Genomic DNA, 18,949 nt, shown 5'->3' on the forward strand with positions numbered 1-18,949 from the left:
CACAGCAACCATGGCATTCTCCCATTCAGAGAGATCTCCCCCACCCCCACCAATTCGACCTCACTGGAGAGTTTCGACAGATGCCTGGCATATCCACTCACAAGGCTCAAGGCAGCCCAGGCTTCTGGCTGGCTACTGTCTTATGATGACCCAGAGCCGAGCCACTGCTTGGGTAATTGTTTCAGGGATGGTGGGAAAAAGGCCCCGGTGAGATCAAAGAGGGAAGATGCTGCGGGTGGGCCGCTTACTGAGAAGAGTGCACTGGAAGGGACAGAGCGGAATGTGGGAGGGCTGGCAAAAAAACAAAAAACAAAAAACAAAAAACAAAAGAAAAAAACAACACAAAAAAAGCCCAACAACAACAACCACCAGTGAGCCTTGTTTTTTGGCCCGAGGCTAGAATGACGGCCACAGAGATTCAGGGAAAGGGGGCCCAAGTGTTAACCTTGGCTCAACTACGACGGCTGGTGATGCCTTAGACATCGCAGCGATAACTCTTGGTGGCAGCGCGTTTTCCAGTGTCCTTTTGCCACTGTGCTCGGTTCTTCAGAACGAAATTCATATTGTTTCCCTCCATTTCCACTATTAGTCTCTATGGCTGATAGTTTCTCTTATGTCTGGCTACCTTGCCACTTGTTTGATTTGTCATTTTGGTTGGAGAGATGGACAGCTTTGTGCCATCCTCACAGTACCGTGACTGGTCTCCTTTCCCGGGATTAGAGGAAGCCGTGCTAGGCGTCGACATTTATGGCCCATCCCAAATAATCGTGAAACAAACAGGGTTTTGTTGCTGTAGGTAAAACTCACGTAATAGTTATGCTGGATTATAAAGTCTGGATGGAAGATCTGAGTACGTTATCTCGCCAGGAATCTTCCAGGGTGTTCTGCTGATGAATTATTGACTCATTTGAAGGGCATTTCATCTAAGAATGGCCTTTCCTAGATTTAAGGCCGCATATTTTATTGAGGTAGGTGTTGCTGCACCCAGTATGTGAAGAAATTATGTCCCCGCCCCAAATAGAGATGGAGTGACCTCCCAGAGCTTGCTTTCTCTGTTTTTTTTTTCCTGTGGTTTTACCTTTTTAAATTCCCAAAGTAGAAGCCTTGTGTAATTCCTTTAGTCTCCTTAACAGAATGAACTCCGTTCTCTTGGTAGCAAGTTTCTAGAGGTGGTTTCAACAGACAGAGGCAGCTTGCTAATACCAGGGTAGTGTTACCAGATTGCTTCAGAGGGAACTCTTACTTGGAGCCCGGGGCTCCTGAGTAAGGCTGAATCAAATCAAACAGAAAGCACTAACGGCTCACGGAGCAACAGATAACTAGTTGTGTGCAGAGGAGACGAGGAAAGAAAGTACAGTTTATTTCTGTGTTTGTTTAAATGTTTGTTCACTTATTTCTTTTGAGAAGGAGAGCCAGGGAGGGAGAGAGAATCCCAAGCAGGCTGCTCTGTGCTGTGAGATCGTGACCTGAGCTGAAATAAGACTCAGACGCTCAACCGAGTGAGCCACTCAGGCACCCCCTTATTTTTTTTTTTTAAGTTTACCTGTATATTTTAAGAGAGACTGAGAGTGCATGCACACGAACTGGGGAAGGGCAGAGAGAGAGGGAGAGGGAATCCCACGCGGGCTTTGCACTGTCAGCACAGAGCCCGACGTGGGGCTCGAACCCTTGAACTGTGAGATCGTGATCTGAGCCAAAATCTAGAGTCAGATGCTTCACCGACTGAGCCACCCGGGTGCCCCAGAAAGTATCCTTCCATTGTGACATTTGTGACACAGTGAGTGGAGTTGTGGGCAATGGAAGGGAAGATGAAAATGAGACACAGTGAAGGATGTTTTCTATGGCACTGGACTTAGTTCTGTATTATTCGTTTCAGTGTCTTTTAGGCAATGAAGTGTGTGTATATGATGATGTTCAGCCAGCCAGTAATAATATCCCACCCCCTCTACCTATCCATCTGTATATTTTTATTACTTAGTACGATCTTACTTTGTAAGTTTTTTTAAGTGTTTATTTTTGAGAGAGAGAGAAACACACACAGCACAAGCAGGGGAGGGGCAGACAGAGAGAGAGGAAGACACAGAATCCGAAGCAGGCTCCAGGCTCCGAGCTGTCAGCACAGAGCCCGATGTGGGGCTCGAACCCACGAACCTCTAGATCATGACCTGGGCTGAAGTCGGATGCTTAACCAGCTGAGCCTCCCGGGCGCCCAAGAGTTTACTTGTTAAGACTGGTTTTGGGTTCCCCCCAAAATAGAAGGGGAAGGTACAGAAATTTCCCATATACTCCCTGCCCCCACACCCGCATAGCCTCCGCCATTATCAACATCCCCCACCGAGAGGCAAAATTCGTTATAGTAGATGAACCTTACATTCACACATCATTGCTCCAAAGTCCCTAGTTTATATTAGGGTTCACTCATGGTGTTGTACATTCTGTGGGTTTGGATAAATGTATAAGGACAGGTGTCTGTCATTATGGTATCATATAGATTATTTTCACTTCCTAAAAATTCTGTGTTCTGCTTATTCATCCCTACCCCCTATGTACTTTTTTAACTTTTTGAAAACATTTCCAAACGTATTATTATATCTCCCACTATGAACCTTGCAAGTTTTGTCTGCTTTCAACAGATTAGGACATTGAAGTGCAGGCAGATTATACAGTTAGTGATAAATCTAAGACAAAATCCAGATCCCTTAATTCTAAAATATCCTACCCTATGCTGTGTCCACCAGTGCATACATGGAAAAGGTTAATCATTAAATGACTTCCTTGCAAATGGCCGAGATCAATGGGTAGCTTTAGGGGCCCCAGGAGTAGTTTTGTATATAGCCATCCTTAAAAAAATACATTTGAAAGACGTCCACAGTTGTTGGAAGGAGGGAAAAGATGCCATCACGTGGTATTCATTTGCAGGGATCAGATTTTCCTGAGTCAGAAGGAGGTTAAGAGATCTGCCAAATGCTTGGGAATGGGTTCAAATTATTGCAGAAGTGCAATGGAAAAATATGATTGATTGAGCTCAAGAGTATCTGCCCTATTCTTCGCTGAATTGCCTTTCTGCCATTCACCCCACTTTGGTTCCCCTTTAAAAAATTCTCTCTTAATCGGAATGACGTGACACCCTTAACTTGACTTGCCAAACGAAGTAGATACATTAATGAATGTACGTGTTTATTTTTTATATGTTTGTAGTGTTACAGCTGAGCTATGCTATGCTCATTTTTACTCTTCTGTTCGACAGCTATTTCATATGAGCTGGTCACCAAGAGGGCCGTGAAAACATGAACTCAAACTAGAAACTCAGAGGGATGCAAAGGAAAAAAGAAAGGCCCTGCCCTAATGGGGCTTATGGGATGTTGCTCTCTAATGGGGCAGGGACGTTGTCTTGCTTTTCGTTGCATCACTGCTCCTCTCAGATGTAGAATAGGGCCTGACACATGATAAGCATTCAGTAAGTATCTGTTGAATGAACGAATGAACAAACGAAAAAATCCACACATGAATAAAATATTACACAATGACTGATACTACTAGAGTACACATTATGAGAGACTTTGAGAAAAGCAACAATCAGGGTCAGGTCAGATGATTCGAATGACAGATTATTCTGTGACTAAAGAAAGCATGATAATATTAAAGTGTGAATATAAGCAGTTGTTGAAGGTGCGGCATGAATGAGATCTCCTCAACATTATTGACATTGGGGGCCAGATAATTCTTCATTGGTAGGAGTAGAGGAGGCTGTCTTGTGCATTGCAGGATGTTCTATCCACAAGAAGCCAGGAGCAACCCAGTCCGAGCTGTAACAACCACAAATGTCTCCACGCATTGCTGAATGACCCCTTAGGGGAAAAATCGCCCCCAGTTAAGAACCACTGGTATAGAAGCAAAAGAATAAACACCCATACATTAGACCTTTGTGGTAGCAGGTAGGGATGGAGTTGGAAGGGAAGGGGAGTCTAAAATATCAAGACACAAATTAAGAGTGATTTAAGGAACAACATTAGGAGAATATAGAATTATAGAAAGCAAGGGAAAGGGAGCTCTGACAAGTTTTTGAAAACTGGCTTTTGGAAAGAAAACTTGAATGGGTGGAATGATTTCTCCTATTCACTGAATATCCAGAGATCATTTGTTTTATTTTTTTTAATGTTTTATTTATTTTTGAGAGAGAGAGAAAGAGAGAGGCAGAGAGAGAAAAAACAAGCGGGGGAGTGGCAGAGAGAGAGAGGAAAACAGAATCTGAAGCAGGCTTCAGGCTCTGAGCTGTTAGCACACGGGGCTCGAACTCATGAGCCCCGAGATCATGACTTATGCCGAATTCGGACGCTTAACAGGCTGAGCTGCCCAGGTGCCCCGAAAATTTGGTTTAAATGATGGATTTACTTGGCTTTTTCTAGAGGCCCATGAGTACTCATCTCTAGACCTGAGCCACTACCTTGGCTTTAGAAACTTTTTTTTTTTAATTTTTTTTTTTAACGTTTATTTATTTTTGAGACAGAGAGAGACAGAGCACGAACGGGGGAGGGTCAGAGAGAGAGAGGGAGACACAGAATCTGAAACAGGCTCCAGGCTCTGAGCAGTCAGCACAGAGCCCGACGCGGGGCTCGAACTCACATACCGCGAGATCGTGACCTGAGCCGAAGTCGGACGCTTAACCAACTGAGCCACCCAGGCGCCCCGGCTTTAGAAACTTTTCAAGTGAACTTTCACTTCCTTGAATGCTGAAGACATGAAGAAACGAATCATCGGAGATCCTATGGAGAGTACACCCATGACATGTTCTGTCTTTTGCATGCACATACACACAAACTAAAGCAGAACTTCTATTTTGTTTTTGCCTCCAAGAATGCGCCCATACAGAATTCTGGGATCTCATTTTGCTTCCTTCCTCAGTTGTTGGTCAACGTTGAAGGGGAAAAGGGGAAGTTGAGATCCATAAAATAGTTGTGAATTGAAAGACTATTAGAGACCATCTGAGGTCATCTCTCTAGCCTAGTGATTTCTTTTTAAATTTCTTAAAATCTCCATATCCAAAGGCACTGAGGTGTGAAATACCATGGGGTCCTCAGGGACCTTAAATTATTTAGCCATGTTGAGGTGTCACGTGTGAAAAGATGATGGAGTGAGGTCAGATGACAGGCCCAATCGCTAGGGCAGACAGACAACACACAAGAACATGTATATATTCATATATATTTTCGACGATGTGGCAGTCTTTGTTGAAGTTAAGTTTTATGTAGAACCCTAATATATACAACACGTAAAAGAGAAGCCATTTGATACAACTTACCCACCACCGTGGCCTCTGAAGCACTCCACGGAACAATTCGAAAATCACTCCAGGGTCTGGCATTTTATCTACAGAAGGACCAGATAGTAAACAGTTTCAGTTCTATAGACCATACAGTTTCTTTTGTAACTGCCCCTGCTCAACTCTGCCATTCTAGCCGGAAGGCATCTATAGCCAATATATAAATGAATGGAGATGGATGGATTTAGCCTGCCGCTGACCATTTCCTTTGCTGACTCCTGAAACCCTCCTCATTTTTTACAAATTGGGATGCTGAGGCCGAAAACACGGAAACAAATTACCATCAACGGCAGAGCTAGGACTAGAATCTAAGTTCCCTGATTGCCACTTGGTTCCTTTACCTTTCATTCGCTGTCAAATAGAGAAATAGCTGGGGGCGCCTGGATGACTCAGTTAAGTGTCCGACTTCCGCTCAGGTCATGATCTCACAGTCTGTGAGTTCGAGCCCCGCGTCAGGCTCTGTGCTGACAGCTGGGAGCCTGGAGCCTGTTTCAGATTCTGTGTCTCCCTCTTGCTCTCTGCCCCTCCCCTACTCACGCTCTGTCTGTCTCTCTGTCTCAAAAATAATAAACATTAAAAAAATTAAAAAAAAATATCTGAGACTCTGTGTGGTATTGTAGGGAATGAGGTCTGCCTAAGGCTCTTTTTTTTTTTTTTTTTTTTTTTTTTTTTTTTTTTTAAGCAGTACCTTGACTCTAAGTAAAGTATTTATTTCTCATTTGGAGAAATGTGTCATTTGGAGAAAATAGGGTGTCCTTGTGGCTACTTAGCGCTTGCTTCTAATTGTATCTCCAGTGAATGGCCTTGTCTTATAAAGATATCTGAAGCTCTATCATATGAAGCGTTTGAAGGATTAGTTTTATATGTCTTCCTAGGGGAAAATGGCTGTGTTTTTAATGTCTTTAAGTGTTTTTTTTTTTTTTTAATTTGAGTGTAGTTGACATATAATATTAATTTTAGGTATACACCATAGTGTTTCAACTATTACGTGCATTACAAAATGCTCACCATGATAAGTGTCTACAGTATTATTGGCTACATTCGTATGCTGTGCTTTTCATCACCATGACCTATATATTTTAGAACCAGAAGTTTGTACCTCTTACTCCCCTTCGCCCACTTTGCCCATCCCCCACTCCCCTCCCCTTTGGCAACTGCCAGCTTGTTCTCATATTTACGAGTCGGTTTCTGTCTTTGTTGTTATTTGTTTGTTTGGTTTGTCTTAATTTGACATGAATGTGATAATTAGAGTTACAGAAATAATGAGAACCATATCAAGGCTATCTGGCATGAATGTTCAGAGTTGAAAGGACCAGAGCATGTGTGATTGGACATTAACTTTTTTTTTAAAAAAAAAAGAACGACTCTAAGTACTTTTTGTATGAGGTGGTCTACTAAGCACGTCATGTGTCATCTCATTTGATCTTTATAGAGGTATATCCCATTATCATCATCTCCATGTTGTTGGTGGATGAATTACATAGCCTACCTAAGTTTGCATACCTAGTGAGTGGGAGAACTCAGATTGTTTGAGGCCAGAGCTCATGACCATAACCGTTTTACTATGTGGCCTCTCTTTTTACCTAAGAAGGAACCACTGGCGTTTCTGATCACATTGGAAGATGAAGTTGGGGACCCAGAATGTCCTAATTAACAATCTAACATTTGAGGAGCTTAGCACAGGAGATATGTGTACAGGGGCGAGGCAGAAAAGAAAAGGGGATTTATCACGATGAAGGTAAAAGTGAAGCATATGACGATAGTAGAGGAATGAATAAACCATATAGACCTTTGTTCCTTCCTAAATATAGATGAGATCTAGAAAACAGAGTACGTAACTTAGAATACAGCTGACTTGTTGATTTCATCTCTAGGGTCTTGCATTGGTAGCATCCAACACTTGTCCTTTTCTGTCTTAAGTTATCGACAGATTAAGCATTTGCTAAATGACCATGGTGTTTATGGGTGAACTACACTCTTTCTTCTTTTAAAGGATGTGGGAGGTGAATTATGCCAGTAACCGTGGTCTTGGTACCTTATGTATAATCATCTCAGTGGCAAAGCATAATTGGATTTTTCTCGGCCTGCTTTGTGAAAGCTGTCTGACCTGCATGCCTATCTTCACCAGCTCAGAAAACTCCCTGGGCCTTTATTGCTCTTCCCTTCCGGAAGGGTTGGTTCAGTGACTTCTACTGCTGGAGATGCTTTTGCTAAGATATTAAGGTTTTCTTTCTCAAGAAAGGCAGGGTGTGGAGACCTCCACCAGGCCCTGGACTGCTTGTTTTTCAGTTCTCTGAGCTTGCACCGGAGTACTTTACCATCAAGGCAAGAACTGCATGCTAACTTTAATTGCCTTTAAGTATAACTGCTGTAAGCCTCAGTAATTATAGTTAACATTCTCTGCATTAACATTGCACTGCTCCCCTAGGATTTTCAGAGTGATTCAAAAATACATGCATTCAACTTGAAATAGCTCGTGAGGATTATGGAACCCAAAAGGTGAAGTTAGAGGATATTCCCTGCTCTCCAATTATTCTAAGCTTAGCAAATAGGAAGGCAGAGACCTCCATGGCCTAAAGGTCTTGATTGCCCTAGTCATTGGTGTTACAAATAGTTACTCATCCCAGGAAGGAAAAGTGTAAGCTTGCTGAAAGAAAGAGAATGGCTTTTGTTTGTTTTATTTTCTAGGAAAAAGTCTAATGGATAAAAAAAAAAACAAACAAACATCTAGACTTATAACTCACCTCAACTGGTCCACAAGGCTAAATTGAAGTAGATCTTAGAATGAAAGGAAATGTCAAGAAAGTATAGAAAAAGAATTTTTTTAAGTTTTCTTTTCCGAGTCACTTAGGCAAAGTATACCACAGGTCTGATAGGAAAATGTAAGATCGGTTTTCTACAACCTAGATGAAGTTTGGCTATCCTCATTTGGGGACAAGGCATTTAAGACAAGGAGAGTTCGGCACATGCCATTGCTGTCTGACTGGACATTCTCGACAGCAGTGATTTGACTCATTACTGTTAAGTTACCTGGTTTCTGCAATGGGGGAGCCGGGTTGGTCCTGCTGGCTTGCCCCCTGCTAAATGCGTCTGGGCAGTTCTGGAAGGGTAACTTCTAACATTGCAACTATCTAGCTAGCTAGCTCAAGGGCTTGGGAACGTGTTGAAAAGTTCGAGTTGAGCTGAATTCTTCAATTCCCTCTTCACAGGCTCATCAATAATATTTCGATTTAGATCTTAAAGTGAAAGTATCCTTAACTAACCTCAGCTTCCATGATTAATGATAATGACAGATGTGAGACTAGCCTGGAAGAATGTATTCATTAGAAAGAATTCGTGGGTTGATTCTGTTAGCAAGAGAGGCACCCCACGAATATGATGAAAAACATAACCTCCTCATTTGCTAACAAGCTGGGAAGCTGCACTTACTTAGCCCAATCTTCTTAAGTGTTGAGGTATATGCCTTCTTAAAAGAGCCTTGAGATCCTTGTTCCTCTATTCCAATGGAGCCAAGATTTGGCCTATGAACTACAAGGGGACAAAGAACTCAAATTCTCTTAGTCTCAGGGGTGCCTGGGTGGCTCAGTCAGTTTAGCATCCGACTTCAGCTCAGGTCATGATCTCATGGTTTGTGGGTTCGAGCCCTGCGTCGGGCTCTGTGCCGACAGCTCGGAGCCTGGAGCCTGCTTTGGATTCTGTGTCTCCCTCTCTGTCTGCTCTTGCCCTGCTCACACTCTGTCCCTCTCTCTCTCAAAAATGAATAAACATTACAAAATAAATTAAAAAGTTCAAATTCTTTGTCCCAACCTGCTTCTACCTTTGCTTTTAGTTATGGTTCATAGGCTTGTAGAGAGGAAGAATCACGTTTGACTCACTTAGGTTTGGATTTGACTCATTAGTTCGAGTCTTTAGATATCTGTAAAAGGCTTAGCATAAAATTGAGAAATTATAATCCTGTGTTCTCAGAGTCCAGTGTTATCAACTCAGGCTCATGAGTGAGGCAGAAATTGCAAACAACCTGTGTTCTTTTCATAAACGTGTAGTGGGGCAGTGCTAGTCAATGAAGAGGTTTAAAAACTCTTATAATCCATTGCATGGTAACTTCGCTTTTGAGAAGCAGAAACTGTCCAAGGGGGGCTCCTAATTCCTCTTCCCCATCGCATTTTCTGCACGATAAGTACAAGGCAGCGTACTCCTCATCCTGAAGGACCTTCTTGCCATTTCATTCTTTACTTGGAGCGGGGCAGAAAGAGATGTAAACACAAGGCTGGATTTGGGGGCTGCATAACCGACTCTGCTGTCCTCTTTTGTGCCGTCTCACATCTCTCCCTACCTGGAATTTCAGCTGAAAAAGAAGCAGGTGTATGTAGATAAGGTCGAGAAGATGCAGCAAGCCCTCGTACAGCTCCAGGCAGCGTGTGAAAAACGTGAGCAGTTGGAGCATCGTCTCCGGACGCGGCTAGAGAGGGAACTGGAATCGCTCAGAATTCAGCAGGTACGGAGAACTTAAAACGAGACCGCTCCTGATTGGTGGTTTTCCATTGGGTGTCGGACCTGACGATAAGAGCCACACTTTTGCTCATCTTTAGGTGTTTTTGCCCCACTTGATCTTCCTCCAGACCACCTCCTGATTGCGACAATGAGGTCGGCTTCCTTAGCTTTCGTAGCCCGGCAAAATCCTTAATGCCTATTGTCTTGTACCTTTTATTTTCATGTGAACAGTAGACCCTATAAGAAGTGAAAATGCTGTACAAATAGACTCCAGACATTTTAGAATTGGCTCCGGTCTTTATTTATTTTTTACGTTTATTTATTTTTGAGAGAGAGAGAGAGAGAGAGAGAGAGAGAGACAGAGCACAAGTGGGGGAGGGGCAGAGAGAGAAGGAGACACAGAATCCAAAGCAGCTCCAGGCTCTGAGCTGTCAGCACAGAACCCGATGCCGGGCTCGAACTCACAAACCGCGAGATCATGACCTGAGCGGAAGTCGGACGCTCAGCTGACTGAGCCACCCAGGTGCCCCACGCTCCGGTCTTTAGAATCATCTGGCCGTACCCCTCCTCATTTTCAGATGGGAGAAAATCAAGAGCCAGGAAAGGTTGCGTGACTCACTTAAGGCCACACAACAAGTTGGGGGCAAGGTAGGGGCCCAATCCTAGGTGTTTAATGTCCATTTCTAGTGTGTGCCGTGCTGGCAGGCAGGGATAGTGGTTTTTCAACCCACCATCCACTTTCTGAACGGCATGACTATTTGATGTGGCAAGCTGCTTTCCTGATCAAAGGAGTCTCCTGTTCAGGCCCCAAGATAGAAAGTGGGGCCTGGGAGGAAATCTTGCCTTGGGAGGAAATCTGAATTCCCCTTGCTTCCGGATCAGGATCCAAACTGAAGTGGCACGGGCAGTCATGCTCTCCAAGAATAGGGGCTCTTCAAGTGGGGCTGCCAGCATGGTTCTCTCACTAACCCGAGGGGTCTCGGCATCTCCCCAACCAGCGCCAGGGCAACCCTCAGCCCGCCAGTGTTTCAGAACACAGCGCCACTGCGCTGATGGAGTTGCTTCGCGAGAAGGAGGAGAGGATTCTGGCCCTGGAAGCCGATATGACAAAGTGGGAGCAGAAGTATTTAGAGGAGAATGTGATGAGGCATTTCGCTCTAGACGCCGCCGCAACCGTAGCTGCGCAGAGGTAAGTGGCTGGCTTCCGGGATCCTTGCTTGGAGGGCATGGGTGGGTGGGCAGAACAGAAAGGTGACCTGTTGAAAGATTTTTCCATGTGTTGCTTTCCTTGTCTCCTATAGTGCTCTTTGTTCCCCTCCCCAGTGTCTGCCTAAGTGTGTTTCCTTTCACCTGGTTAAACAGAGACTTTTTAGGAATTGGGGTCAGGAATTTGAAAATGAACCTTAACTTCACGTGATCCACTGAAGGTTCGCAGGCCTCCTTCGCTAGAGCCACGCCTTCTTTCGGCCACATGTGTAGGTTTCTTTGTTTAGCCCCAGGACGGGAGTGAAAGCCACTCTGGAGAAAGGCCACTCAGAAACTAAATGTCACTCAGGAGTGGCGGAGCCACATTCTCCGTGTCCATGAGTTCATCACATGTAACCAGTCACATGCCATTTGGCAAGGGAGAGAAAGCAGCAGAAGGATTTTTTTTTTTTTCTTAAACTTTTTGCCTCTTCCGTGTCCCCTATGCACGTGAAAACATTAAATATGGGTCTTTGGAGGAAACACAGTGCTCTTGTCCGGTCTGTCCATCTCGCTGCTGTTCATAATCACCCGTTGGAAAAGAAAGAGAAACGACAAAAACTAAATTCGCATCAGGAGATGGCATTGGTTGCTGGAGAGACAGACAGAGGCTTGGTCTCCAGTCGGGTATCTAAGGAGGCCAGAGCATATGGTACCCAGAGAGGCTCTACCCAGAAAGTTATTAAAAACCACAGTGTTGTTTCAAACGTTCTCCTAAAGGTGGTGAGCTGGCGGAATCTGGAAACACTTGCCAGAGTTTAGGCTGTGATGTGTGTGTCGAGTGGGTGGCAGATACATTTATTTGCGAGTCCTTCTCATGCCAAATCGGGAGGAGGTCAGTGCTTAAGAGCTGGGCTCGTGATTTGCACACGTATTCCTGATTCTCCAGGAGGACGTCTTACTGTTTCTCTAACATACTCTGCCTTCCTCCAAGTACATGGAGACCTGATAAATCTTACATGGCTTGAAATCACCTGTGCATGGATTTCGAGGTCATCATGGGCTTAAGCATAGCATACCTGTCTTTGTTTTTGGAGAACTGGGCGCTCCGTACGTGCGAGGGCAGTAACGGAGCGCACGAAAGCCCCAGCTGTGCTAGAAGATGGTCGGGGAGTTTGTAGGCAGATTAGAAGCAGAATTAAGTGTAATTTTAGCTGCTCTCTCCCAAGAAAACACCTGTGCCCAGTGCTTATTCAAAGGTTATTCAGGAAACCCCAACACAGAAAAGGAGACGAAGGGCGAATTTTGTCATCTTTGGGCAGAAACTTAGAAAGATCTAGCTCGTAAAGGTGTGCAGTGTGAGAAAATGTGGGAAAGCCAGCGTTCTTGATGCTGGGAGGTTCACTGCTAAAATCAACTTCAGAATAGACTTCAGGTCAGGAAATGCAAGAAAGCTAGGAGGTTGTCACTGGGGTCCTTGTAATAAAGAAACTACCCCCCTTCCTTCCTTCCTCCCTCCCTCCCTTCCTCCCTTCCTCCCTCCCTCCCTCCCTCCCTCCCTTCCTCCCTTCCTCCCTCTCTCCCTCCCTTCCTTCCTTCCTCCCTTCCTTCCTTCCTTCCTGCCTTCCTGGAAAGTTTTGATACTAGGGGAACCCACTTTCTGAGAGACTTCTTCCCAGAATCTGTTGCCTTCCATAAAGCAGATTTAATTTAAACCACATTCGTTTAAATCACCAGGTAGAAAGTTTCCGTGTAATCACGGTTTTCAGTAAAAGTGCATGCTTATCATCTAATATGATAAAAAGCAGCCAGTTTCCACCTGGCCAGAAACACTTTACGTTAGTTCCTTGGGCAAACATCCTGTATCGGGACTGTATGCTTCTTTGCATGCCTATTAATCCAGCCCTCAGAAGAAATTGAGAGACTGTGTTCACATTCCCGCAAAATGAGACAAGTAGACTAGGTAGACAAGGACTGGGGTCCTTGTAATAATTCCTCCAGATCCTTCTATTTCTAGGATTATGCTATTTTTTCCCAAAGATAGTGCCTCTTATGCTCGGCCACGGGGATTGGTTTCCTTTTCCTCTTTTCTTAATGAGATTTCCAATTTACAAGGTGGCATCCAGGAAATTTAATTTCAGAACCTATGGGTTCTTCTGCCTTCCTTTCCAACATCTCTTGCCCTTTCTCTTCTGTCCAGTGGTTTCATTCGACCCTACAAATTTGACCAGGGTTCTGCTCTTTGCCCCTTTCTGTGGTAAAGGCATTATATTCTACTTTTCCTTCTTAAGAAGTTTTAAATGTCTAGGATACTGGTTGCATATGGAAAGTGCTCAACCTGTATTTGAGTAAGGAAGGAGAGGAAGAAGCAAAAAGGAAGGAAGGAGGATAGAAGTGACAGAGAAGGAAACGGTTTCGAACTCTCTAACTGCAATCCGTAAATGTAGTGCCACATTTTAATGACCTGCTTGGTTTCTGTGGATTCTGCTAGTATCTCTGACTTTGTATGTTCCCAATGTAATATCTTATAGGTAAATGCACATTTGGGAAATGTTGCTTGGGTGGTATCAATGGTGGTTGTAGAATTTTTTCAATTAATAGGTATTATTTACCTATTAAAAAGCACCTATTTTATATGGTTTGATGAATGTTGGCAGGCATATACAATAATGTAGCCACCCCACAGTCAAGATAGAGGGTGCATTCTTTTTTTAAATTTTTTTTTTAATGTTTATTTATTTTTGAGACAGAGAGAGACAGAGCATGAACGGGGGAGGGTCAGAGAGAGGGAGACACGGAATCCGAAACAGGCTCCAGGCTCCGAGCTGTCAGCACAGAGCCCGACGCGGGGCTCGAACTCACGGACTGCGAGATCATGACCTGAGCCGAATTCGGCCGCTCAACCGACTGAGCCACCCAGGCGCCCCGATAGAGGGTGCATTCTAAAGTGCCCTCGTGCCCCCTCAGCTGGATCCCTTCCTCCCCCACCTGACACTAGACAACAATCAGTCTGCTTTTTGTCGTTACAATTTTGCCTTTTCCAGAATGTTGTACGAAAGGAGTCATGTAGTATATACTCTTTCTGCTTGATTTCTTTCACTGGGCATAACTATTTTGAGATTCATACAAGTTGATGCCTGTATCAATAGTTGGTTCCTTTTCATTGCTGACTAGTGTTCCGTAGTCTGGGTGCGCCACCCCAGTTTATCTATTCACTTGTTGATGGATATTTGGATTGTTTCTGGTCTTTGGCCGTTGTGAATAATAAAGTACAGATTTAAGAAAAATTAATCTTTGTTTAATTTTAAGAGACAGAGAGAGGCAGGGCACAAGCGGGGGAGAGGCAGAGAGAGAGAGAGAGAGAGAGAGCGAGCGACACAGAATCTGAAGCAGGCTCCAGGCTCTGAACTGTCAGCACAGAGCCCGACGTGGGGTTCGAACCTATGATCCGTGAGATCATGACCTGAGCCAAAGCTGGACGTGTAACTGACTGAGCCACCCAGGTGCCCCTCAAGTACAGATTGTCATACAATAATAGACAACTGCCTTCTCTCAGGTGAGAAGACCTATTAGGTGATCTGTTCATACCCCTGTTAGCACTTTGATTCTACAAAGCACCACTTGTCAAAGGGACAGCTGTCAAGGCAAGAAATCACATGTACTGTTTGTTTTCTATATAAGGTACTCTGCTACGTGCTTTACCGTTATCGCTTATGCTCACAATAACTCTTTGCGATAAGTACTATTATCTATTCTACGTATGAGGAACAGGTTAAATAATTTGCCCAAGATCACACACAGCTACTAAGAAGAAGAACTGGGATTGAAAGTGACATTTTGACACCTTCACCACTACTCTGCTGATTTGATGATTTCAGGATGGTGATTAGATTTCAAGATGGTGATTAGGGATTATTAACTGTTTAAGAGTTACTGTGTGAGGCTTATTATTAATTGTTTAGTCACTGAAAAGTATGGTAAGTAATCACAATAATATGGCCCATATTATGACTTCCATATTATCGTGTTCCTAGAGATTCTTTAGATGCTTAATTTACATAAGGGAAATTATTACCGAGTACTTCGACCTAGAAGAATAGATGTGGCAACGCAGACTGTGGCTCACCAATGGTGAATTTATTTCTGAATAGCAGCAAAAGGATGAAAAGATAATTGGGGCGCCTGCGTGGCTTAGTCGGTTAAGTGTCTGATTCTTGATTTCTGCTCAGGTCATGATCTCATAGTCCTGAGATTGAGTCCTGCATGGGGCTTTGATGGGTCATGATCTCGCAATTTGACAGTTGACGCCCTGCATCAGGCTCTGTGCTGACAGCATGGAGCCTGCTTAAGATTCTCTTTCTCCCTCTCCCTCTGCCCCTCCCCCGTGTGTGCGTGCGTGCTCACACACATACACACACACACTCTCTCTCTCTCTCAAAAAAAAAAGATAACAAACCCGATCGGCCATGTAATTTACTAGTTTGCATTTCCTGAATCCAGTCATTAACCTTTCCCAAATGTGCAGTGTTTTGTTTTTATATTGGATGATGTCAATCTGGGAAAGAAGGAAAGGAAGGGAAAGCAGGAGGTAGAAGCTGGTCACACACATTATACGTGCCTACCTGTTCCTTCCTTATAGGCTTTTCTCCGTTTCCGTCCTCAGATTTGTTTCTCATCCTGACATCCCTTAGGTTAAAGTTAGAATTGTCAACAACTTGTTGGATATGGTCATATGGCTATTCCTAAGATGTGTTAACTCTGATGTAACTAAAATCAAAACCCATTATAACGTTTCCCCAAAAATCTCTCCTTATATTCCTATCATAGAAAATGAGCTGTATGCCATCTTTTCTAGTCTTTTGAATTAGAAACACCAAAAGTTCTCATTCATTCTTCCCTCTCTCCAACACCCACATGTAAACAGTCTCCAAGGTGTAGCAATTCTGCCTCCTATGGCCTGTTTGCATCGGTTCATGATGTCAGTATCTCTTGCTGGGATTATTACAATAACCGTTCTGACTGGTTTGCCCAAATCCAGCGTATTGCTCCCCGAATCCCCCATCACATTTCAGCCAGAGACAATGTTATCTTTTTAAAACACAGCTTGGATCATTCCAGCTCTCATAATTTTCAGTGCCTGTTGTAATAAAGTTCACGCTCACCTCTGTAACAATTAATTGCTTGCCCTTATATTTTTTTGTCTCCCTTTGCAAGTTTCCTGCAGTCAGGGACTGATGCATGTCTAGCCACTTTTTAGCATCGCAGTAATTTCAACCACAGGGCTCCAGTCATGGTCAAGTTCACATGTTAAATAAACAAAAGGATGCTACTGACAGGAAAAGATGGATTCGAAGTTGAAAAGTTGAAAAGGCTAACTATTTTAATTAGGGAATCCTGAGTGACATTCTGGAAAGCGATGTAAGCAAGGTGATGGGGATAATCTCATTGGAAGGAGAGAGATGCCTGGAGGGACAGTTGCCAGAAATCGTTTACTTAAGAATTTAGATGTAGGGGGCACCTGGGTGGCTCAGTCGGTCTGACTGCAGCTCGGGTCACGATCTCATGGTTTGCGAGATTGAGCCCCACGTCGGGCTCTGCACTGACAGTGTGAAGCCTGCTTGGGACTCTGTCTCTCTCCCGCTCTCTCTCTCTGCCCCTCCCCTGCTCGTGCTGTCTCTGTCTCTCTCAAAATAAGTAGATAAACATTTTTAAAAACCTTTAAAACAATACAAATAAACATTAAAAAAAAAAAGAATTTAGATGTAGGATGTCGAAATCAGGGATGTACAGTCTGGGGTTTGCAGATTGTGTTTTCAAGCCCAGCATCTCTCTCCTGACGTGCTTAAGGGTAGTCTCAGCGTACTGGAAGTTAGGTCAAGTTGCTCCTTCAAACGCTGCTTGCTTGCTTTTGCCTGAGCCACTGGCTCAGTGACCCCAGTCTTCTAGAAGGAAGATTGATGTTGAAGGCCGTCCTGGCAGCTCTGGAGGAATTCACTAAGTGCCCCACATTTTCAGGCTCCATTCCTGAGGAGTTCGCAGTGTCCATATCAATGAGCTGGCAGGGCTCTGCGTCCCCAAAATGGTCTTTTATGCAATGAAAGTGGCCGTGGGCCAGCACTGGCTCCCCCAGTGACAAACCGCACGCTCATCAGCCTTTAGAGCGGCCTGGCTCTGAAGCGGCCATCATGTTGGAACTCTGCACTGCAGGAACTGCCCCTAGGATTCCACCTAGGGCCGGAATTGGTTAAAGTCACACCCTCTTGCATGTCACTCTCCTTCTCCCCATACTTCTCTCTTTTTTTAAAACAAATTTTAAGTTTGTTTATTTATTTTGAGAGAGACAGAGACAGCGTGAGCAGGGGAGGGGCAGAGAGAGAGAGAGAGAGAGAGAGAGAGAGAGAATCCCAAGCAGGCTCTGCACCATCAGCGCAGAGCCTGATGGGGCTTGAACACACAGAATTGTGAGATCATGACCTGAGCAGAAACAGAGTCGTACGCTTCACTCACTGAGCCACCCGGGCGCCCCTACCCATACTTTTCTCTCTAATTACGGATATGTTTGTTGGGCGTTTTTACTGTGCACTGTATCTTTTACATGCGTGCTTTTATTTGAGCCCCCCCCCCCAAAATGCCATGAGATGCAGGTGTAATTATGACTTCTGTCTGAGGAGACGGACGTCTCGAGCAGTGAACTGACTTCCTGAGCATAGAGTTTGTTCGTGGCGGGGTACTTGGGAAAGGAGGCTTGGACCCTCGTGTGGTCTCTAGTCAGAGCCCGTGCTCTCAACATCACACAACGCCATTTCCCCTTGAGCACCTTGGAACACAAGGGCCATTTCTGGTCGCACTAGGAGCAAGTGTAGAATCCTGAGATGCTAAAATGTTTTCAATTTAGGTGAGCCACTGCAAGGCCTTCTCTCTCTTGGCCCAGTTTGTTTCACCATTCAACTAAATGGCATATCAAGTGTAAGCATGTTGGGGCAACAGGAGTTTTGAGGAACTCACCAAAATTCCCTAACTTTAATACCCGCTGTCTGTGTCTTCATTCCCTGCCCTTTCACTCCCGTCTGTACTGTCACAGTCTGTAAGCTAACAGAACATAGCCAGGTGCCAGCAGAAAATTCTCCCACAGATCCCTGTCCTCATAGGAAGTATGATGAAGCGGTGCTAATTCATTGTTTTCCCAGTCTATTGTCGGCTTTTCCTTTAAGACCAATGTAATTACATCAATATTCTTCCTAATCCCTTTTTCTTTCCCTCCAAGTTACTCAAAGAGGATCCACGTCGTTTTCATTCCTTTCCCTCTTTTTTTTCTACCACTGGTTCTAAATGAACTAAAGAAAGGTGCATGACCTCACTTATCAGGACGATACAGGATCCCCGTGTATCTTTGACTTGTGCTGTTTAGACATCAGCCTTGCCCCGCCCCCTCCCCTTCCTCCTCTCCTTCTTCTTCTCTTTCTCTCTCCGTCTCGCGCCCACGCGCACACACGCTTTACTCCTTATTAATTAGTATTAGAGTTAATGGCCTGAGACACTTTGAAAGGAGACATGATGGTCCCTCATGCAGTTCGGACTCTGGCAAGAGAACAGTCATGTAGCTGGGGGAAGAGACTCCTTGATTTGGCACTAGAATGTTTCCAATGTAGGTTAGACAGGAATTAAGTGGCACTGACTCAAAGGCCAAGCTTTTCGCTCAGCTCACTTGCCCAATCTGACCTTTACTGGTGCTGTCTCTGTAGTTGCTGGTATATATCTGTAGCACTGGCTGTTTAGTACGGTCTCGGACTTTCATCAAAGTCCAGCCATTTTGCCTTCATAACTATCATGAGAATAAAGTGAAAGTCTATAATATCTTCTGTATCATATAAATAATAATATAAAGTGAAAATATAAAGATCTTCGTATAACCTGGCCGTGATCTAAAAACGTGAAGGGATTCTTTGCCAGGAG

General features: G+C 44.2%; 1 protein-coding gene across 3 annotated transcripts in view; it reads left to right on the top strand.

Annotated features, from left to right (window-relative positions):
* Positions 1-18,949, top strand: part of AMOT (angiomotin) — a 63,047-nt gene that overhangs the window by 36,849 nt on the left and 7,249 nt on the right. For all 3 annotated transcript variants that reach the window (XM_081793677.1, XM_081793678.1, XM_081793679.1), the window contains 2 exons: positions 9,666-9,815; positions 10,810-11,000. In XM_081793677.1, coding sequence (XP_081649803.1) covers positions 9,666-9,815; positions 10,810-11,000 — 341 coding nt within the window. The remainder of the gene's footprint in view (positions 1-9,665; positions 9,816-10,809; positions 11,001-18,949) is intronic.

The sequence above is a fragment of the Panthera onca genome, chromosome X (assembly GCF_046562875.1).
Source record: "Panthera onca isolate mPanOnc1 chromosome X, mPanOnc1 haplotype 2, whole genome shotgun sequence".
Classification (NCBI taxonomy): Eukaryota; Metazoa; Chordata; class Mammalia; order Carnivora; family Felidae; genus Panthera; species Panthera onca.